Consider the following 22,565-nt stretch of genomic DNA (forward strand, 5'->3'; position numbering starts at 1 on the left):
TGCTTATTGTTAGTGTCATTTTACTTTTCTCAAAAATTTTTACCTTGCGTCGTTTGGTTTTTCGTGGTAGACAACAAGCATTTCCACAACTTCCCCAGCACTTGGCGAGTTTCACTGGGCGACGACTTCGACACCCATTTTCACTGTAGTACTCGCGAGTATGTTCTTTTCGACAAGTTGGTGCTGTAAAAATAATGACAAAAATAATTATTAGCTTTATTCATAAATATACTCTCTAAATCTGAATTAATTGAATTAGTAACACTACTTATTAATTGTTAGTCAAAAATGCGAGCATAAATGACTAATTCAGGGCTCGAACTAAGTCTGTAAATCCCGTAAAGGTCCGTAAAGTCCGTAATTTGATTGAAAAAGGATTCAATAATTTGAAAGTTTATTGATAAAATTCTTTATGAGACTTTAATTTTAAGAAACATTCAATTATTCAATAAATTATTTATTTTTGTATTTAAATTTCGGTTTTACCGTTAATTCGTAGTTTTCTACTAATTTAGATTTTGAGAGAGTAAGTTGTCATAATTATAACAAAAGCAATAATTTTTCTTCACCTTTTTCACAATAATGGCCGTACCATCCAAGTTGACATCGACATGTGTAAGTGTTTCCATATGAAGGTATGCATTGTGAACCTTTTTTGCAGTCATTCCCAAGACATGGATCGACAGCTACAGGACTTATAACGCTGTAATCTGGAAACATAAATATTTATTCTAGTTAATAATAAATTTCATAAATTAACATGTAAGCAAAATTCTAATTCAACAATGAAAATTTATAATATTAAGACTACGAGGATTAGAAAAAAGTAATTTGATATCTTTGCTTACCAGAATCTTCATGAAGAACACGTTCCTGTGGCACAGAATCTTCCTTCAAGTCACTGTTTATTGTCTCGACTTCAATAATGTCCTTGCTGGCCTCATCGGCTTCTTCTTCCCCAGCAGTGCAGCCGGGTGCAATGCCGTGCATTTTAGCTGCATTACTAAAGTCGACTAACTTGTGATTGATCCACATCTCCGAAATGCACCCTAGAATAGTTAACATTTTTAGTTATAGAACTTTTCAAATTTAAAAAGCTGCAAGTATTAGAAATAATGAAATTTTAAAATTATCTTCTTTAAAAAATTTAAATTGTAATTTATCTATTTAAAATTATTTACTTTTACCAGAAAATATTCCTATATTTTTTGGTAAAAGCAGATAATTTACGTAAAGAATTTAGAAAAATTTCCAAATTATTTCTAGTTTTAATAATAATAATAATAATAATGAATCTATTTCTAGCTTTGAAATAATGTTGGAATAATTAATAGGTTTAAACTACCTTGGAAGCTGGTGATGTTTCTGAGATGAAATTCTGTAAACGCCACACTGGCGACTTCAGAGACGACGCCTCCGATGTACATCGGTGTGGTGAGTTTTAGATATTCCTTGGGGCCTTGATTAATAATGCTTCTCGCAAGACCTTTGTCTACTCGCATGGTGAAATTCTTCTTTATTGCAATTAACTCGGCCATGTGCGGTTTTCCGTCAGACACCATTTCATAACTGTACATGGTCGAGGTGGGATAATTTCCAACATCATAGGATACTCGCACCCTCCCATTGTATAATTCAACAGCTATGTGCTCGCCATTTTGTCCATCGTAAAGGAGAACTCCGTTTTCTTGAGTGGTCGTGAAGATGATGGTCACATTTGCTTCGGGTCGGGTACGAAGCGGCTCAAGCTCGACCAGCGAGCTGTTATCCACAAAGCTCAGACTTGTCAGGTACTCACACCGTTTACCTGGAAGGAAAAGAAAGAAAATTGAGAAAATTGAGAAAATTGAGAATAATAAATACTGGTCTAGTTGTAAAATAATTATATTTTGTTTGATTTTATTCTTACCGGTATAGCCGGGGTGGCACTGGCAGAGATAATCCGCGGCCGAAGAAGAAGGTTGAAAACAAGCGCCATGCTGACAGTCGTGATGAGCACACGGACTGGTCTGAGGGTACAGCATGGCAGTTGATGGCGCAATCTCGCAGTACCTCCCCGTATAATCCGGCGCACATTTACATTCGTAACTATTTATACCATCGATGCATGTAGCACCGTTCTGGAAAGGAATCTTTCGTTAGAAATGTGAATCTTGTTAAAAAGATGACGTTGATAGTTGATACACACCTGGCACAAATTATCGCTGCAGTCATCCAAATTGTTGGTGCAGTTAGAGTCGGAGAATCCGACTGGGCACTCGCAGCTGTAGTGGGTCCCATGATCGACACAACGTCCTCCGTTTTCGCAGGGATCATGTCCTTTTGTGCAGAAGGGAATTTTCGCCTCACAATATTGTCCCATGAATCCAGAGGCGCAGTCGCACCGGTAGGCCTCGACGAGGTCAACACAAGTTGCGTTATTAGAACACTTGTTGTGCGTGCAGTCGTCGACGTTGTTTTCACACCGAAGTCCTTCGTAGCCGGCAGAACAGTTGCAACTGGTACACAGAAACTTTAGTCAATCGATGCATCCAGCCCAGCTTTATTAAGCGATACGATCCGCCAACGAGCCAGTTTACAACATTAACTAATTTCTACAATACTTTATTTCAAATTCAACGCAGTCACAAAGCAAAGCATGCGTGGGCTTCAAGGTGAAAGCGTTCGATAATTCAAGGATTTGGATATTGATTTCCAATTTACCATCGAAATTCAAAACTACTCGATACTTGAAAAATCTGTTGGATTTCGTGTTCTTCCAACTATTTGTAAATTAAAAAACGAGCAACATGTCTACAGATTAAGCACAATCACGTGCAGACTTCTACCAGATCACCAGCTGCGTTGCTGGATCAACTTTTTAAAGATCTAGCGAAATTATAATTACCTGAATCTTCCTTCTTCCAGTACTTGGCAAGTTCCGGAGTTCCGGCAAGGATTTCCATAGCACGCATCGATTTTATATCCACACCTTTCTCCGTGATATCCTGGTGCACACTTGCAACGAAATTGTCTATCTGGTAGCGCCTCGCAAAATCCTCCGTTTTCACACGGGGCAGTGTAACACAAGTCACATTTAGCCAGGACCTCTGCTGGTTGCTGTTTGGCTGCGCGGAAGAAAGGTCTACGATTAATGAGCAATTTTAGTACCCTTCTGAGGTAATGTACCAAAAAAACAAACTAAAAAGTCTACTGTTAATGAGCATTGAAAAATAAAGTAAATTTTGAAAAGGATATAGTATATACATATATCGGAATTTATATACACAAAATTTGCCAAGCGATATAATACCACAAAACAAAAATTAGCGTTGGAAAATTTATAAATATCTCTGAGCGCGCTAACAAAGTACTTACTTTTACATAAAAATATATTTGCTGCCGTTGTCAGTAGAACTTTGTCTTTCATTGACGGCGGTTCCATGCAGCGAGCAATGCCAGGTTCCACAAAGTCTTTCTTAACCCACTCTGCCAGCCATCGCATACTACAATCACAATAAAGGGGATTCGCTCCTATAGCCCTGGAAAAAAGAAATTCAAAATTAATACTGTTGTTGACTGTTGTTGATTTAGTTTCTAACGAAGGACTGTTTTTGCTTTAAATTCAGTCTATTTACTTACAGATGAGTGAGTGATTTCAAGTCCTTGAAAGCACCTTCTGGAATGACGGAAATTTCATTTCCGTGCAAAGATCTAAAAACAAAATTATTCTCATCACTTTTGTCTATATATTTTAAACTTTTGCTTATGATTTGCGACTCAAAATATTACACACATCTAGTAGAAGAATTTACTCAAAATTTGATATTTATACTTTATACAAATGTATTTCATAAATAACTAAACATTTTGATTCACAAGTTTACCACTCGAATTTAGCTATTTATCAAACTTCTAACGAAACTTACAGTATTCGCAAAGACTTCAATCCCGAAAGAGCGTTCTCTTGAACGCACTGCAATTTATTGTAGCTAATAATTCTGCAAAAAGATTACAAATTTGTAAAAAAATGTTTTATACAAATAAAGCAGTACAAATTTTAAACTTTTACTTACAAATATACTAGATTTGTTAAATTTTTAAACGTATCGTTTGATAAAACGGAAATTTGATTATTGCTCAAGTCTCTGCAACAGAAAAAAAGATACATGTATAGATTATAAAAAACTAGCAAATGTTATGATATTTAATTTATTATTATTATTATTATTATGCAAATTACAAAAAATTTTTTATTTTCAAATATGAATTTTTGAATAATTTTAAATATTAATTAATTATTCTTGTTTATTAATTTTAAAAATTTCAATAAGATTCATCGAAACAATTCAATTCTTTTTTTAAATAATAAAAAATCTTTGCAAAAATTCAATTATTTTCTAAAATTTTTTAAAAATTCAATAATTAAATGTTCAATTTCAATTATTAACAAACACGATTATTTTAAAAACTTGAAAGAAATTGTTCATAAAGTTCAATTATTTTCAAAATTTTTAATTAAAGAAATACTTCAAAAAGCATTTAATTCAAAATTTAATTTAATTTAATTTTTTTAAAAATTCAATTATTTTCCTAAATAATAAAATTCTTCTAAGGAATTCTATTATCAAATTTTTTGTCGAAATTCTCTGCAACAATTCGATAATATTTAATAGATTAATTTAAAAATTGAAAATATTTAAAAAGAAAAATTATTAAAAAAGTTAAGAAGCAATTGCTAAAATTATCAAAGTTGAAAACTCTAGGAAAAAAAGCAGTTTCTGAAAATACTCACAGCCTTATTAGAATTCTAAGATGACTTAATCTCTCTGGTTGAATAGTTGTTATATCGTTTACATCTAAATAAAGCTCAGTAGTTTCTGGTGGAATTCCACGTGGAATTTCAGTGAGACGAGATCTCGAACATCTCACGACAGATCCAGCACAGTTGCATTGGGGAGGACAGTAGTCATCTCCCAAACACCCAAGAATATCACCTAAAATCATAGAGATACAATATAAATTGTATTATTATTTATAAAAAAGATATTAAACAAATTCAATTGAAAGCAGCTTTCTTACTAGTGCATTTAAATTCATGATGAGGAATGTCTCTAATAACTGCATTTTTCAATCGTGGAGGATCGTGACAACTTCCAGTAACGTTTATAATGTCGTGTTTTTTGAGCCATTCCGCGAACCATGCAAGATGACAATTGCAAGATAAAGGATTTCCTTGCATGTTGCTAGAATAAAAAAAAAACAGTTTAAATTCTCGTCAATTTCTCTTTTGGAAATATAATAAATTGAGATTTGTGTCACTTACATGGATCGTAAATGAGGTAGTCCTTTAAATGCGTCCGGCATTATGCAAGTAATGGTGTTGAAATCCACATTTCTAATTTTAAACAATGAATTATTAGTTTAAATAATGAAAAAGCAGAAGGTATAAAAAAATTTAAATGTTTAAAAAATAAACTTACAGGCTTTTGAGACTAGATAGACCAGTGAACATTTTATTGTGAATTTCTCTCAATTTGTTCTCGGATAGAAGTCTAGAAAAAATTGCAACGATTAAAATATTACTCAATGTTCTATATTTTGATTAAAATATTAATTACAATTTTATTATAGGATTTTTCGAAGAAACGGAAATTTTAATAAACAATATAAATAGGTGACTCACATTTCGGAGATTTTCGGAGCTCCTTGAAAGGCAGACGCTTCAATCCGAGTAATTTTATTTTTCCTTAAATCCAAATGCTGCAAGTCTGGTAATTTCTCAAAGAGTCCATCGGCTTTTATTTTGTCGAGCGAATTATTCCTCATGATTCTAAGGATTGTTAAAAGTTTAGAAACAGAAATCCCTCATTTTCGATGCAGTTACATTATTTTCTACTAATTTTACTTACAAATGAGAAGTGTAGATTGGAAGATCTTTTGGGATTGATGTTAAATTTTTTCCTGAGCAATCAACCGTAGCTCCGTTACAAGTGCACGGAGAAGGACAATATCCAGGAAGAATACATTCACCAGCTCTCTTTGTCAGAAGTTCTTGATCACCTGTAGCATTTAAAAAAATAATTTTATTAAAAAAATTATCCCAACTCAAGTTATTCTACGTTATTCACACAATCATCAGGGCATACAATCTTAAAAGACTTTTTCAAAGAATTGAAAACACTGCAGGTCAAGTTTAATTTAGAGATATTCAAAAATAAAATACTATCTTTCTAATATTTTTTTCTTATATCAAATATTTAAGATCCAAGTCTGAAAAAAATACTTTTGAGAAAAATGGTAAAATTTCAACTTTATAAAATGAACCTATAGATAGAAGATTTTTGGTGAGATTCAAATATTAAGAAAGTAGGAATAAAATGTGAAGCAGAATTTGAAAAGGATTGGGTTCGAATTACCGACCTGAGTTCTTCCTGTCCTTATAACAATATAGATATCAGAAATCAAGTTATGCTTACCCTTACATTTGAACTTTTCATCTCGAACCATGTCGATCTTTTTATTGTTCAATTTCTTCGGCGACTCACATCGAGGACCAGAAGTTTCAATTCGATGCTCGTGTAAATAATTACTCAGCCATCGTAGATTGCAATCGCAAATAAATGGGTTCCTCGCCAAATGCCTAAACAAAAATGAATTCTATTTTAGTTTGCAATGTTTTCTTGTTTTTGAACACTAAACAAACTTGAAATTTGAATTCTACATCCATACTGGAGTCTATAATGGTATACATAATCAAGTTCAAAGTGTAGCCACTAAAGCCGAGTTTAGCGCTCGTTTAACTTGAAATTATGGATATACGTATACTAACATGACTTTGATGTTGCGTAGGTGTGCAAAGGTTCCATTGCTGAGAGACTTGATATTGTTGTCGTAAAGGGATAGAAGCTCAAGGCTAGTCAAGTCTCGAAACAGGTCAGTCCAAATGCAGGATATCTCATTGGCGTTTAACAGCCTGGAACAAATGTGAATTATCGATTAAGTTTATTGTATCCATAGTTTGATTGATAAATTTCGCAAGGCTTTTCATAATCTAGATCCCTTTCATCATTAACCTAATGATGAAACCGATGAAACATTTCATTTCTAACCAATAAAATATTCTTTTCTTTTCTCAAACTTCGCACCCTTCGCACTCATCTACTAAAACCTACTACATATTTAATACTTTTTTTACGTTATGCTACTATTTGGGCACTTTTTTTTAAATTTCAGCCATTAAAAGCTACTATTTCTGTTTTTTTTTTTGAGAATTTCGACTATACTTTAAATTCACTAATACTAGTAGAAATAAAAAAACTGTTCTCAAAAATTATAATCAAATTCTTGAAAACGATTCAATTATTTTCAAAAAATATTCGAAATTCAACTATTTTCAACATCTATAGTATTTTTATAAAATTTCGCAAAAGAATTCAATTATTTACAAAAATATTCGAATTTTTCACAGGAATTAAATTATTTTTAAATATTTTAATAAAATTGTTCAAAAGAAATCAATTATTAAATTTTATAATTAATTTTTTTTTTAAATAATTCAATTATTCTTTTAGATTTTAATAAAATTCTTCTCAAGAATTTAATTATTTACAAAAATAATAATTCTTCGAAAGAAATCAACTATTAAAGATAAATAATAAAATTATTTCCGAAAATTCAATTATTTTTAGGCATTTTAATTAAATTCTTTGCAAAAATTCAATTATTTTCATAAATATAACAATATTCATAACAAGAATTCAATTATTTTTAAAAGTAATAAATTTATTCTTGGAAATTCAATTATTTAAAAAAATTCTAATAAAATCGTTCACAAGAATTCAATTTTTTTCCTAAATAATAAAATGCTTTTTAGGAATTCAATTATTTAAAAAAAAAATTAATAAAATATCACATGTACCTACATTCAATTATTGTCAAAAATTTTAATAGAATTCTTTGTAAAATTTAATTAGTTAAAAACTTTTCGCAATTCAATGATTTTTAATATCTACTATTTTCAAAAATAGTCTTTGTAAGGAATTCAATTATTTTTATAAATATTTAAATTCTTTCATGAATAATAAAATCCGTTGCAGGTAAATTCAATTTATTAGCAGGATAAGAAAGAAGTAAATATTTTTCATGAAAATTAGAAAAAAGTGAGAAAAATAAAATATAGAATGGAATTTTCGTCAGTTTTTTTTGCTAATTTTTACTACTTAAAAATTAATTATCGAGTGCGAAGTCTGTTTTCTTCATTGATACTTACAGTAGTTTCAAACTGGTCAGTCCGTGAAAAAGTCCACTGGGCAATTCTTTGATTTTGTTTCCATAAAGAACTCTGAAATAAATAAATAAATTAATTAACTCTGAAGTGCATGATATGATTTATAGCGAACGAGTTCAGAAACTTTGTTTTATTGTCGTGTAAAGTAGATTGAAAATCTAAATTTCTAAAAAAATAAAAAATAATAAAAATCTAAAAAAGTGATGACGCAGTAGGGCGTCACTACTTTTTTCCCTATGACGTCACCAATCAACAATAAACGAAATTTCGAGCATTTGTGGCATAAAAAATACAAAAATTATTGACTACGTACAATGTTTCCAGGGCTTTCAGTCCGTGAAAAGAATCGGCAGCGACTTTTTTAATTTTATTGTGACTTAAGTCTCTGCAAAAAAAATGAGAAATTAATTTAATTTCGAATGTGTACAAAACGAAAGGTACTTTGATTTTTAACTCACATTCTTTGTAATTTTCTGTATGGAGAAAAAGCCTTGGGAGGAATTTCCGTAATTCCATTCTGCTCTAATCGTCTGTAAAGAAAAAAACAATAATTTTGAGACAGGCACCTTTCAATTTCTAAAAGGAAAAATTGATTAAAATAACTTACAATTCCGTAGTGTCTTCGGGCAAATGTGTCGGAACTTTAGTCAATAATTTTTCTCTGCAATCGACGACTTTATTGGAACACTTGCAGGGATTGGGACACTGCGGTTCGGCATTACACTCAGAAGTTGATCGCTCTATTAGGCCGGAGCACTTGAACTCATGTTCCTAAGAAAGAAAATTTGTATCTTTTAGTATCTTTTACTATTTTGCTGAAATACAATGGCACATAGTTTTGGGCTGGCGTGACTACTGTCGGAGTATATAAATTCACTCCATAGTATTCGAAACACAAAAACTCGCGTACATTTCTAAACAATTCCAGCATGCAATTCAAGATGAAAGAATGATAATGGAAAAAGTTTTATATTTGCACGAATCTGATATATTTATCGAATTTGGTACTTTATTTGTTTTTTATCATTCTTGATGGATGGCCCAGGAAACTTAGTTTTTCGAGAGTAAACTTTCTTTACCTTATCTTTTCATATTTTTCTGATAATTAAAGAATGTGAATACTTGAGTTTTTTAAAAAAAGTCTGTACTTTACAGATTGTAAAGAAAATAATTAACAATAGAAAAATCTTTTACTTTTTGATTCAAGGAGAAATATAATGAAATTTATAAAATTTATAAAATTTATAAAATTTATAAAATTTATGAAATTTATGAAATTTATATCTCTGAGGAAAAGCAAAGTTTATCTACTTTTAGGAGTAACATTTTTATACTCAACCTGTAATTCCCCAAGGTTGTGATCTCTAAGATGAGCGGGAGAGGAACATTTCATGTTCTGCGTGAGACGTGGAAAATTTCTAAGATGTCGTGAAAGCCAGCTTAAATGGCAATCGCAAACCAAAGAATTTCCCGAGACCCTCAAGCTTCGTAGATTTGACAGACCATTCAACATTTCCTTTCCGAGTGTTGTTAATTTATTATTGTTCAGTGATCTAGAATTAAAAATGCCAAATTAATTCTCTAATTTCTAATTTCAATTTATAATTTCTCATTTAAAGATCTTATTTTTTCTGCGCGAACATGAACGTTTATTCTTCTTTCCAAGAAAAAACTAAAGAAGTAAAACATTCAATTCGTTTCAGTTGAATTTACGTAACTTAATTAAACTCGTTAGAGAACTAAGTGATCCAGTTTCTGGGAATAATAAATTTCATTCAAAGTCGAAACTTCCTGGCATAAAGCTCGAGTTCATCTTTATTTTCTCAAACAACTTATTGTGTCAGTGAATTTATAGTGAATTATATAACTTACAAAATTTCCAAATCCTTTAATTCTCGAATTGCCCCTTCGTCGATGCATGTCAGAATATTATCGTCTAGTATTCTGCAATAGGAGAAAAGAAAATAATTAATTTTCTAATATCACGCATAGAAAAATTTGAATTGTAAAATGCTTACAGATGCTTCAGTGCAGAGATGCCTCTCAAAGTCTTGGGTCCAATCATAGTAATCTGATTATGATTAAGTTCCCTGAAAAAATGTTAAGAGAATAAAATGGAGAAAAACAGATGTGCGAGATAAATAATTTAAAATCGGAATTTAAAATGCATTCTTGTCATTGCATTCCGTCTCAAGTTGCGTTTGAGTGTTTTTTTCCTTGCGGAATAATTCAGCATAATAATGTAGATACAGTTCTTGTGGTGTTAGATTGCCAAGAAGTGGATCAAGTATGTGAACTGCTGTGAGCAATGTTCGATCTACTTTAACAGACAGTCGTGAGTTTGTTCTACTTTTTAAATCAATTATTCAGGGACTCAAATACCTGACAACGGGGCAGTGACCGTTGAACCGCAGGCGCAGCTAGCTACAGATTACGTGGCGATACTTTAGCTTTAGATGCTCAGTTTATTCAATAGTTTCGAGAGGTCATCAAACGAGGAACAAGATATTGTCATGCAAGAAAAACTCTTCAATGAACTTGAACTTTGGCGAAAGTTTGGCGCTTTCAGAGGAGCTTCTCCAGTGAAGAAGTTGAGGAAACTGATCTTCTGGAATGTTGCTCCATTATTACTATCTCAGACTAATTTGCCCGATATAATGAAAATTTTCATTAAAACTTATTTTCAGGTTCATCTGATCCTGTCTGGAAAGGAAGAAACTCTAATTAGAGTTTCTTGTCTGACAAGAGAAGAGACAAGGATTTACTGGAATCCTTTGTCTTTTGAATGAGGTCTAATCAGACATTTCTGATAATAGGTTGTATTCTGGGAGCTAGCTCATCGGTGGGCATCTATTGCTTCTAAACTCTGGATCTGTAATTATATTCCATAGAAGAGAGAGAGAGAGAGAGAGAGAGTGGTCTTTGCCATCACAAGCCTCCAAGTATACTACAGTAACACAAGACTAGTGGATTGAATTCCCAGAGCTAGTTTTCAACCCAATCCAGAAAGCAATTATCGAATTTCGACGCCGAGCACCTCGACACCAGTTAACAGTGTCCTCTGTCATGATAAGACATCAGGCTCGCCTCTCAGTTGCACTCGCCAAACGAAATTAAGGAAAGGAAGGAGGGAGAAAGGGAGGAAGGGAGGGAATTCAAATCTAGAACAGATTCCTTTCAGTGTTGCCCAACGGATCTTTTTTCAAAACTGTACATGACAAGAGTCTCTCAAGAGCCACTCGGAATAATACAAAAGTGGACAATTTAATCGAGAAGTTGTGTCAGGCAAGAATAATATTTCTATTATTTATTGCCGCTACCGTGGGAGTATTAAATTTGAAAGAACCTCAAGACATATCACACACGTGTATTCGGACCGACTTTATACAATTTTAAAAAGAAGCATACATACATATATACCTCTCTTCAGTGAAATAAGAAACCCTAGAAGAAAACTGTACTTCTGAATGAAAAGGTTATGACTGCAGAGTCACTATCTCTAAGCAGTAGTTACATTCACGAATAATTTATTGCAACACTCTTGACTTGGAATTACATGTTTCATGTCCATAATCCGAGAATTTCTTCAAATATTTAACTCTCGTTGAAAATTAATTTAGTGTAATGAGATTAGATAATTTAGTGTTACGTAGAATATTAGCTTGAATCTTGTTTTCTGTGAAAGGTCCAATTTATTTAGCCACCAGGCAATATGTTTGCGATTATAGATTAAATGCACGTGGAAAGACCTGTTTCTTATATGTATGTTGTTAATTATACATATTTATTATGTATTTTTGGCCTGCAGGTGAGCCCCGTTTTAAATAGTTTCTGATGATAAATAACGTGTAGATTTCCAGGAAAATGTAATAATTTTCTGTATCAATATTTTTTTATTCTCTCTATATACGCATATAAAAGATACTTACAGCCTCTTGAGATTCATCATATTGCTGAAAAGCAAATCGGGTAAAAAACGAATCTGGTTGTTGTTTAGTCGCAATTTTTCCACTCCAACTAAATCTTGAAATGCTCCTTTTTCTATTGTGTGGATTTGATTGTGAGATAAATGTCTGCAATCAAAATGATTTATGTTACTTGAAGATTCTTTGAAAAAGGACAAATCACTATAGTTCAATGGCGTTTTTGTTCAAAAATAATAAAATTAATTTAAATTATTAAAAATTACATTAGGTACAGTTTTTACAGTCTTCATTTGATAGGTATCCTTAGAAAAACTAGTGGAATTAACTCTATTGATAGAAATTTTAAAAGTCACTTACAGAACATGAAGTGTTGCCATGTCCTCAAAATCAGTTTTGAAAATAACTGAAATATTGTTCCCTTGCAGGTCTCTGAAACAAAAGAAAAAAAATTCTAATTAGTTTATTTTAAAATTAAAAGCGTATCTTTCAACAAATTTTATTAAATAACTTTTAAGTATTTTAAGTTAATATATTAAAAAAAGCTCAAGGAGAAATATGAAAATGTCAATTTTTTCTATTTCGATGACATTATATCAATATTGGAAAATTGTAATACTGAGATATTAAAATATGACAGTATTGGCATGGGACATAATGAGAATAAATCTCTCCAGTTTCCATAGTGAAGAAATGATGAATAAATAATTCATGAGATTGTAGAATCGAAGATTTTGGTTGACTTTTACCCCGCGTGTAACTTTTACAATATCATTGCAGTTGTGACTCTTATTTATGCAAGGGTAGATAAAGGGCTATCACTTTGGGTAGATGTAATCAAAGTTTGCAGACAACTCAGCCCTTCTGCCTTTGGGAAGTTATGTCAAAACCAACTGATATTCGCATCCACCCTCGTCAACTGTGGTTTCATTTAAAATAAATAGAACACAAATATTTTATTTATCTTTTATTTGTCGGTAACATTTCTTTTATATAGACATTTATAAATTTTGAAAGAGGAAAAAGAGAAACTCTGCAAATAGCTTTGAATTTAAGGTGCACGCTTGAAATGAAACTTAAAAGGCTGCGTGCGAAGAATAGAAGCTTTCTGAAGGAAATCAGGCGTCTAAATCTAAACGACGCAAGTACACGACGCCTCTCGCGAAGCGTCGACTAATTACCGTTAACGCGACTTGCTTAATTAATGTTGCTACATTAACTCATCGTTTTGACCTAGAAACCATTTTGAAAAAGGTACGTGCTTTTTGATAAAACACCACCTCTTTTATCGATTCCTTTCTCAGAAACATCATTTTATTTATGTACATATTATATTAGCTTTCAAAAAAACTGCTTCTTAATTAAAAACAAAAAGCTCAAGTAGTGTCGTAAAAGAAAGAAACTTGGATACATAAAATACGATAAATCCCTTAAATGGAAAAAATTTACATGCAACTATTTAAAAAGTCCCAGTTCTCGATACTAAATAATTAAAATGAATTTTAGAAAATATTGACTCGTAAAAAGTGAAGAAAGGAAAACAGTTAAAAGCGCATTGTGCCGTATACAAAATCCAGTCATGAATGGAATGCGATTTTCAAGTTATGGAGCTTTTGCAGTTGATCGTTGATAAGTTTCACAGAAATGGGATCGTAAACTTAATGCCTATATTCTTTTGATCAATTTTGAAAATTAAATTTTAAAGTTGCAAGAAATTATTTCAGATTATTAAAAATTTTATTTTATTTTTACCTTAAGCATTATAAGTGTCAAAAGTCCTTGAAAGGTCATTAATCTACACTGTGAGGTGCAATCGAGATTGACGTATTAAGATTCCATTAGTGCGCGGACACTTTTTATAATACTGAATCCTGCCAAGATATTTAATGACAGAGCAGCCAAGTTATCTCGTTCTATCGTAATTATGACTGTATAATATCATCATCTCTGTTATTATTATATCGATATGTGCATGCAGTGCTTGAGAATGCGGGCAATTAGTTGTTGAAATGTATTAAAGATAAGCCTTTTGTTTTTCTGAATTCTGTTTATTAATTCATGGTTGCCGCATGTCAGGAAAATCAGGAAAACGTCATGCAATGTTGCTTCACAACAATTCTGATACATTAATTTTTTGTCTCAATTTGATATCCTGAAAAAAACTGTGTTATAGAAAAACGTGTTCTTAATAGAATATTTAAAATTCTCAACTAGCATATTAGTTAAATTTGAGAAGCTTCGTCTTCTTCTTTTGTAGTTTTCTAGAATAACTTTGTTGTATATACACGAGAAAGATGCACTTTGAAGATAAAAAGGAACCTGAAGAGTACGGTCTGGCAGTTGAGGAAGTGGAACGGAAAGTAGCGTTATGTCATGTTAGATGTTAATAAAGTCCAGCCTAGCCGTTGATCTTTTGGAAATCCGCGGCATTCGCGGCGAGGGCGAGGGTGCGGGTGCTGTGTCGGTCGACTCGACTCGACTCGACTTTGAAGCTTTAATTAATGAATGCCCGCGAGGTACCGTCACGACACCCTCCCTCAAATTACGTCGCATCCTTCGCGCCCAGTCGTCTACACGAGTCATACGCTAATAAAATTAGAACCTCTAGTCATTTGTTACAATCTTCATTCATTACTATTCACACTGACTGATGAAAATCGTAATTTTCAATATTGTCCACCTGCTGAGCCAAAGATAAATTGGTGACCCTGAGTTTTGTTTTCTGCCTATAAAGCAATAGCTAAAACATGAATTTCGAAATTTTTCAAAACCTGTCTTTAGTTCCTTCATATTTAATTAGAAAATACAAATCAGTTTTATATTCATTAAGTTACCGTATCAAGTATAAATACTACTTTGTGCGTATTCTTTTTCATTGAAAATAAATCAAGTTTAATAGTAAACGCCCTCTTAAGGAAAGCAATCATCGTTTACGTCGATCGAGTGATTGAAAAAGAGTTAACAAGTAATCTTTATTCAAGGAAGTATTCAATAGCGCTTGTCACGCATTTATCGATCAACAACAGTTTATGTCAGCCAGCAATATCAAGTTGCGCATATATTGATAAATAAAATGCATAAAAAAGATAATGAGCTGAGATTTGCAAGATAAAAGTAGCTGCGGTATAATTATAATAGCCATAATGTTAATGGGCCAATGCAGGCAGAGTGCATTCTCTTTTCTTTCAAAATTACTGGTTCACGTTTGCTAATTTCATTGTATGCTATTATAGTAAAAACTGCAAAATTCCCTCTCTGATGATATCTTGATTATTAAATACTATTTGTAGGATGAATATTTAGAATGCGGAATTTTGTTCCTTTACGACTGCAATTTAATAATATGTCGTGATTTTTGAATTAAAAATTGCACATCAAAAAGATTGAATGGGCATAAAGAATGCAATGAAAGTGAAGAAAAACTCTATTGGCCTAAGGAGATGAATAATTGAAGAGAATGTTTTGGCATCTTGCAAAAGGCATCCTTTGATTTGAAAGTGGTTTCCTTTTAAGTTAAGGAAGTAACTATCTGCAAATGTTACGAGTTTTAGGAGTCCTGCATATACATATATTGGAAGAAGGCTTCTGAAACTAGAGTTTCGAGGACCTGGAAGCTTTACGTCAAAGGAATTTCCTGTACTCCCTTTGGATTATCTCGGTGGATTATCGGAGGCAAAATAGGTTATGATTCACCATATGTAGTTCGGAGGGTTCACTTTGAACGCCTAGTAACGACTCGTTACAGGGGAAGACGACAATGATGCAAAGTGACTTCCGATTCATACAATGCCTATGCCGTACGCATTCACTAAAATTGCTCATTCATTATTTAAGAGGAAATTGCATATTCGAATCAATAGTCTAAAATTTGAAAAATCGAAATTATATGTCCCTCTTTTTTATGCCTTCGGAACCAATGTCCAATTCGAAAGTGGAATTCAACATAAAAGAATCTTCATGTTACCCTTGGGATATTATACATATATAAGGAGAAAGAGAAGTGGTGGCGAAAAATAAGGGAGGAAGAAATTGGCTGTCAGCTCTAGTTACAGCTGATGTTTTCCTAATTAAGTGGAGAATAATAAAATGAAAAATGAGTTCTTGCATTTGAATATGAATACCTGAATTTGAAATGAGAATATGCATACATAAATTGATTGTTTCTGGATTTTTTGATGGGAAGATGAATCGCTTGTTGTAAAACGGTTTTAAACTTGGCACTGAAATGGTAATTAATGGGAGAGGAGTCGCCGCTTTGCGCAAAAATGAGTGCGAGAGAAAGAGAAATAATTAGCGGGTAGGGAAAATGTGAGAAACGAGTCTGCTTTCGGAAGGACGTGAGAAGGAGGATCCAAAATGTAAACCTGACCCCCGACAATCAACCACACATCCTCGGCCCATTTGCAAATACTTTCTTTTCAGTGCTTCTCAAACGTTTTTCGAAATTATCCAAATTGAAGATGCTAAATAATTAGGTTTTGTTCTAGGTCACCGCCCGTGCAGAAATCGCCACTTTTGTTCCCGATTACCGCCCTGGCCCCGGTCGGGTTTTCATGATCTGGCCCCGACTTCGTGGCCCCGACCAGGACCAGGCCGGGTTTGCCCAAGGATCTACAAACAGCGCACAATGGGATTTTTTTTACAATTTACTGTTCAAAACTGTCTACAGCCTACAATTCTTAACCGGTTTCAGTATTCTTTATTTTAAATTAAAGGCGAATGAGTTCTTAAGACATCCCTTAAGGTCAATTCTTTAGTTCTTAATTGTTTATAATTTTTATTTTCAATCAAAGTTAACAAATTAATACAATTTTTCAAAAAAGGAGGCTTATTTTCTTATTCCGTTGCTGCATATGATCTGAATCAGTTCAAATTAATACAATATGACCACCACACAATTAATAAAACAAAAAGTAATTTATATCAATTGTTATAAACAATATTAATTAACAAATAGTTAACTTTGATTTCTCTCCACTAAAAAATGTATTTTTCACCTTTTCTTTTTAATTTAAGTTCATTTAAAGAATATTTGTCCTTTTTGATTATAAAATAACTTATTTAAATTGTTATAAACAATATTAATTAACAAATAGTTAACATTGATTCCTATTCCACTAAAATTTGTTTTCACATTTTCTTTTTAATTTAAGTCTATTTAAAGAATATTTGTCCTTTTTGATTAAAAAATAACTTATTTAAATTGTTATAAACAATATATTAAATAACAAATAGTTATGTAACTTATGTTCCTGTCCACCAAAAAAATTTTTTTTCACGTCTACTTTTTAATTTAAGTTCATTTTAAAAATATGTGTCCTTTTTGTTTAAAAAATAACTTATTTAAATGGTTACAAATAATATTAATTAACAAATAGTTAATTTTTGTTCCTTTCCACCAAAAATTTTTTTGTTACGTTTACTTTTTTATTTAGATAATGTTAAAAGACCACGGATATATAATATTAAATATTTAAATAAGTTATATTGTAAGCAAAAAAGACATATATTCTTTAAAAGAACCTAAGTAAAAAAGAAAATTTGTAACAAAATTTTTTTTTTGGACAGGATCATAAGTTAACTATTTGTTAATTAATATTGTTTATAACAATTTAAATAAGTTATTTTTTAATCATAAAGGAAAAATATTCTTCAAATGAACTAAAATTAAAAAGAAAATGTGAAAAAAAAATTTTTTATTGGAGAGGAATCAAAGTTAACTATTTGTTAATTAATGTTGTTTATGACAATTGAAATATATTACTTTATGGGTTTTTAATTGTCTGCTGGTAATATTGGATTAATTTGAACTGATTTAGAGCATGTGCAGTAACGGAATAAGAAAATAAACGTCCGTTTTTAAAAAATTGTGTTAATTTGTTAACTTTGATTGAAATTTGAAAATAAAAATTATAAACAGTTAAAAACTCAAAAATTGGCCTCGAGGGATGTCTTAAGAATTTATTCTCCTTTAATTTAAAATAATAGGACAAACGCACCAATTGTCGAGGGTGAACCATTTGTCGATGTTATCATGGTAATAACCAAAAATATTGCATAAAATGTTAAATTTATTTGTGGTTACAATATTAACATTATTTTTGACATTTATAACTCTTAAAAACTCTTATTCATTTTTCACACTTAAATTGAAATTCCATGTTTAAGGCAAAAAAATAAATTATTATTAATTAATAATTTTTACACTGCAAAAACTAGCGTCTTCAAAACGTCTTATTTTAAGACATTAGACGTTTTGAAAACGCCTAGTCTGGAATAAATGACTAATTCATCTGTCTTTTATGCAAAGTGTCTAAAAATTTGAGACACTTCTTGCGTCTTACAAATGTAAACATAAGTCACTTTCAGTGCTTATAATTTAAGACATGTAATGTAGACGGTAAAAGTGTCTATATTTAAGTAATTGTTGCTAATTTAAGACGTTTTCGAAGTAAGACACTTTGAATAAAAGACATTTTGTGTATTCGAGTATCTTCGGTAATATTCGTCTTGCCTCGTCTCGATGAAAGTTTCCCGCGCAATATCAATGCATACATGCATTTTTAGGTTATGTATCGATTCAAGCAGTAAATTTCATCTGGATGAAGACACTTTAAACGTCTCCAAAATAGTCACTTTTAATGTCTTCCTAAAAGACATCCCAAAACGTCTTAAAAATAAGGACAAAAGTGTCTCAAATATAGACACCTGTTTTTGCAGTGTAGTATTATTGTGAATTATTAATAATAAAAAAATTTTTATTGTTTTAAAAAATAGTTAAATTGTAAATAATAGAGAATAAATAATTAAATTAATAATTTTTACCATATTATTATGATAAACATATTAATTTATATATATATATAACATACATTTTTAATAATTTTTCTATAAATAAATATGATACAGTCAATTTATTATGATAACACTGTATATAACGGTCCTATGATTCAAAAGGAAGTTTAAGCGAGGTCGCTTCCAAGCTTGCGTGGCTATGCGGTATGTGTATTCGACTTGCGTCCTCGAGGTCTAGGGTTCGATCCCCCGTGCGTGCGATATTTTTCCGTCTTAGTTTTAAGTGTTTTGTGTATAATTCTTAATAATGTTACATAAAGTATAAGTTTAAATAATTATTAACAATAATAATAATAAATTAGGCATTAATTTAAATAAGATAGTCTGTCTAAATTAATGAAAGAAAATAAGAAAAATATATTTTTTAAAAACTTAGTTCAATACAAGCAATTCTAATAATTATTTACATTTTTAATGACACTCATAAAAGTTTATTTACTACAAAAATATTAATAATATTATTAATATTGAAGTAAATACTCCCCATGCTTTAATAATCAAATAACGAGCTTTATTTAATAAAATGCAGTCAGTATTGGATTTCTACCTGGGTAGCGAAAAGATCGGGGGAAATCCCATGGCCACGACCGGGTCCCGACAGGGCGGCCAGATCGGGCAAAGTGCCATGGCCCCGGTCGGTTTTAGTGTTTCAACCAGGCCGGGGCCAGGTCGGGTTGCCAGATCGGGGCCCGGTTTGTCCCGATCTGGCCCCGGTCAAAATTTCTGCACGGGCGATTTTCTAAGGATATCAAATCCGAAAAGGAAAGTTCCTTATAGAATATCCTTAGAAGCTCCTTGGAAATAGAATGCCGAAGGTAAAATTTCGAGTGCTTTTTAGATACGTTGAGTTTGTTATGCAGGCTTTCAAGAAAATGAATATTGAGAGCCACTGTCTATAAGTAACGATTGTGGATAATCTGCTTGTTCGCTGCGGAGGCATAACTAAGGTTTATTAACGACTCTCTCCTCTTCCATCTTCCGCCACATACATACAGACAAGGTTCCTCAATTATAGACCTTATTCCCTTATTTCTTTCTTCCTTCCTTTCTTGTTTCTCTCAATATCGAAGGGTTCCGAGACTTTTCCCTCAGGGATCACTGGCGAGATCGTTACTTGTCGTCCTTTTTTCACTCTATCGAGATAAACTCAAATTTAATTCGGACCACTGGGGCTGCCACTCTTCATACCAAACAAACTTTAAGAAACATTCCGATCTTTAAAAAATCTATTTCCTCCATTTTCCACCTACAAGGAGACATCTTATAGATATGAAAGGAACGCAAAGAATTTTAGGTTATTTTTGTCATCCTTTTAACATCATTATAGTGGAGCTCTTCTTAATTTTTATAAAATAAAAAGTCTTGCTTCTTAAAAGAAGCAAGCGAGCGATAGAGAGACAGAGAGTCAACAATTTGAAATTGCAGAGAAAAAACTGCGTTTTTGTGAAAAGTTTGTTTGCGTCGTCTCATTGATTTCAACATGAAAGGCGGCAGTCAGATTGATTCAAGAAGAAAATTTGCTCTTAGAACACAAGCCAGTTGAAATTCTTCCAGAAGTGCGGGACTGTTTTCTTTCTTCGTGGCTTGTTCATTGTACAATTCAAGGAGTCGCGACTCGGACAATAAAGCACTGCTTTTCGCGACAGCTGGAAATTAACGTTTCTTCGCAAGCTTTCAGCCAAGATAACGCTTCAACATTCGTCGTCGTCGTTGGACGAAAGAGTCGCGCTCTGACGATCAAAGGCAATTCTCGAGGGGGGTGATGAGAGTCTCAAATGCGAACAGACTTCATCTTGATATAATTTTCTAGTGTTGGTATACCTTTCTCCGTATGTGTAATTCGATTTCATTCTTTCATCTCAAGCTTATGCTTGCTTTAATAAAGAATTTGCCATAATTTACGAAGAAAAGATTACTTGTTATATTTTTTAGAGAAAAATTACGAAATTCTAATCTTTATGAATGAAAAGAAATAAAATTTTCGTTTTTGAGAACCACTGTTCGCGCAGTTGAGAATCTAGTGTTAAACTCGGGTATATGAACTAAGTTATGAAGCTTACAATCATGCTTCCTAACATTATTCACCAGACGTAAATCAAAGTTGGGTAGTAAAACTTAACTCTAAAATAGTATGGAGAATTTTTAAAGGAAATGAGAAGTTAGAAAAGGCTGTTTTAATCCTTCTGTTTGAACCACCTTTTTCATTATTCTCGTTTATTGCGCCAGACCGAGTCTGACTCTTTGTGTAGTTCCATCTTTATAGTTTCTCCTTTCTTCACTTGGTCATTAATCGTTTTCATACATCATAATTCTTTTTTGATTTATCTTTCAAAACTTTATTTACTTTTCAAACTGACAATGTCTCCTGTTCTCATGACTAATTTCATGCCACAGTCTCAATTCCGTTGTTCTGACATTCTTGCAGTATTGACAATTCGTGTCATTTTTTTATCGTCCTTTTCATTCTTTCCTTGCTCTTGTCAAACGTCAGTTATTAAATTTTTTATGTTCTCTTAATACTCGGATGTTATTTTCTGTATTTGATATTATTTCACAATTTACTGATTTAGTGAAATATGAATATTCCTTAGATAGTTTTTCTGCGGATATCAAATTAAGACAAAAAATGAATTTTGATTCGTTTTTTGTCTTAATTTGTGTGACTACGCGCTGAAGAAAAGTGATAAAAAATATTGAGGTTATGTTTGTAATTTTGGAAATGAAAACACACAAAGGGGTTGGACTCTCAATAGAAACGACTGGTTTAGGACTTAAATCTTTATTACTTTATTCTAAAATAATCAATGAAATTTGTTTTTTAGGTATCTTTCTTCAGTGTAATAGCTTGCATCTTTCTGACGAAACATGTAGCAATCTTTCGCTGATAATCTAATCACAGAGGGACATTACAAGCATTACAAGGCATCACTGCTCATTTCTTGTCTTTAATAACATTCATTGCATTTCGACTGGCTCGCCGAGTATCCGTTATGACTCTGTAATGCTCGAGTCGGACATGTAAAAATGCTGGCGAACTGTGCGATTGGAAAGAAGAGAGAGACATCGAAAAAGACATGTCGTTGTTGTTCGGACACGATATGTGTAAATGTAAACGTAAATACACCAACACACAAACACACGAGGGTTCTCTAATAGTGGAGCACCTGTCGAGCATAAGGGAATCACAAGCAACCTCGTCTAACCGGTATGCTGCTTTGTAAAATTTCCAAGTATGCGAATATATCGCAAAGTGTATATACAGAATTTAAGACAAAAATTCAAGTATAAGTATTTCAGCTGCTTTATTCTTAGGGCCCAAAAGTCTTGTCCATTTTTCGTGCACTTTATGAAGTTCTCCTTCTCAATTCTCTTTTTTTTGTCATACTTTTAAATTAACGAAGGCTGTCTTGAGGGTGCCTTACCGGAAATTAACTTTGTACTTTTACAGCGTCCCTAATTTAGCAATAGCATGCCGCACTTTAGCCTAAAGGTAAAAAAACTTAAAGCCTAAAGCACAA

At 32.1% G+C, this 22,565-nt stretch overlaps 1 protein-coding gene across 2 annotated transcripts in view; it reads right to left on the reverse strand.

Annotated features, from left to right (window-relative positions):
• LOC122500229 (protein slit) overlaps nucleotides 1–22,565 on the reverse strand; it is a 220,573-nt gene that overhangs the window by 1,281 nt on the left and 196,727 nt on the right. Inside the window, exons 3-30 of one of the 2 annotated variants that reach the window (XM_043609056.1) lie at nucleotides 12,553–12,624; nucleotides 12,199–12,342; nucleotides 10,288–10,359; nucleotides 10,142–10,213; nucleotides 9,609–9,822; nucleotides 8,877–9,040; nucleotides 8,728–8,799; nucleotides 8,583–8,654; nucleotides 8,252–8,323; nucleotides 6,812–6,955; nucleotides 6,459–6,622; nucleotides 5,892–6,042; nucleotides 5,666–5,812; nucleotides 5,463–5,534; nucleotides 5,306–5,377; nucleotides 5,062–5,225; nucleotides 4,775–4,976; nucleotides 4,056–4,127; nucleotides 3,909–3,980; nucleotides 3,622–3,693; nucleotides 3,358–3,521; nucleotides 2,888–3,107; nucleotides 2,189–2,498; nucleotides 1,910–2,120; nucleotides 1,346–1,807; nucleotides 849–1,049; nucleotides 570–710; nucleotides 44–183 (exon numbers count right to left, since the gene is read on the reverse strand). In XM_043609056.1, coding sequence (XP_043464991.1) covers nucleotides 44–183; nucleotides 570–710; nucleotides 849–1,049; nucleotides 1,346–1,807; nucleotides 1,910–2,120; nucleotides 2,189–2,498; nucleotides 2,888–3,107; nucleotides 3,358–3,521; nucleotides 3,622–3,693; nucleotides 3,909–3,980; nucleotides 4,056–4,127; nucleotides 4,775–4,976; nucleotides 5,062–5,225; nucleotides 5,306–5,377; nucleotides 5,463–5,534; nucleotides 5,666–5,812; nucleotides 5,892–6,042; nucleotides 6,459–6,622; nucleotides 6,812–6,955; nucleotides 8,252–8,323; nucleotides 8,583–8,654; nucleotides 8,728–8,799; nucleotides 8,877–9,040; nucleotides 9,609–9,822; nucleotides 10,142–10,213; nucleotides 10,288–10,359; nucleotides 12,199–12,342; nucleotides 12,553–12,624 — 4,135 coding nt within the window. The remainder of the gene's footprint in view (nucleotides 1–43; nucleotides 184–569; nucleotides 711–848; nucleotides 1,050–1,345; nucleotides 1,808–1,909; nucleotides 2,121–2,188; nucleotides 2,499–2,887; nucleotides 3,108–3,357; nucleotides 3,522–3,621; nucleotides 3,694–3,908; nucleotides 3,981–4,055; nucleotides 4,128–4,774; nucleotides 4,977–5,061; nucleotides 5,226–5,305; nucleotides 5,378–5,462; nucleotides 5,535–5,665; nucleotides 5,813–5,891; nucleotides 6,043–6,458; nucleotides 6,623–6,811; nucleotides 6,956–8,251; nucleotides 8,324–8,582; nucleotides 8,655–8,727; nucleotides 8,800–8,876; nucleotides 9,041–9,608; nucleotides 9,823–10,141; nucleotides 10,214–10,287; nucleotides 10,360–12,198; nucleotides 12,343–12,552; nucleotides 12,625–22,565) is intronic. The other variant, XM_043609055.1, reaches the window with a different exon arrangement.

This window comes from Leptopilina heterotoma, unplaced genomic scaffold, assembly GCF_015476425.1.
Source record: "Leptopilina heterotoma isolate Lh14 unplaced genomic scaffold, ASM1547642v1 Lhet_182, whole genome shotgun sequence".
NCBI classification, from domain to species: Eukaryota; Metazoa; Arthropoda; class Insecta; order Hymenoptera; family Figitidae; genus Leptopilina; species Leptopilina heterotoma.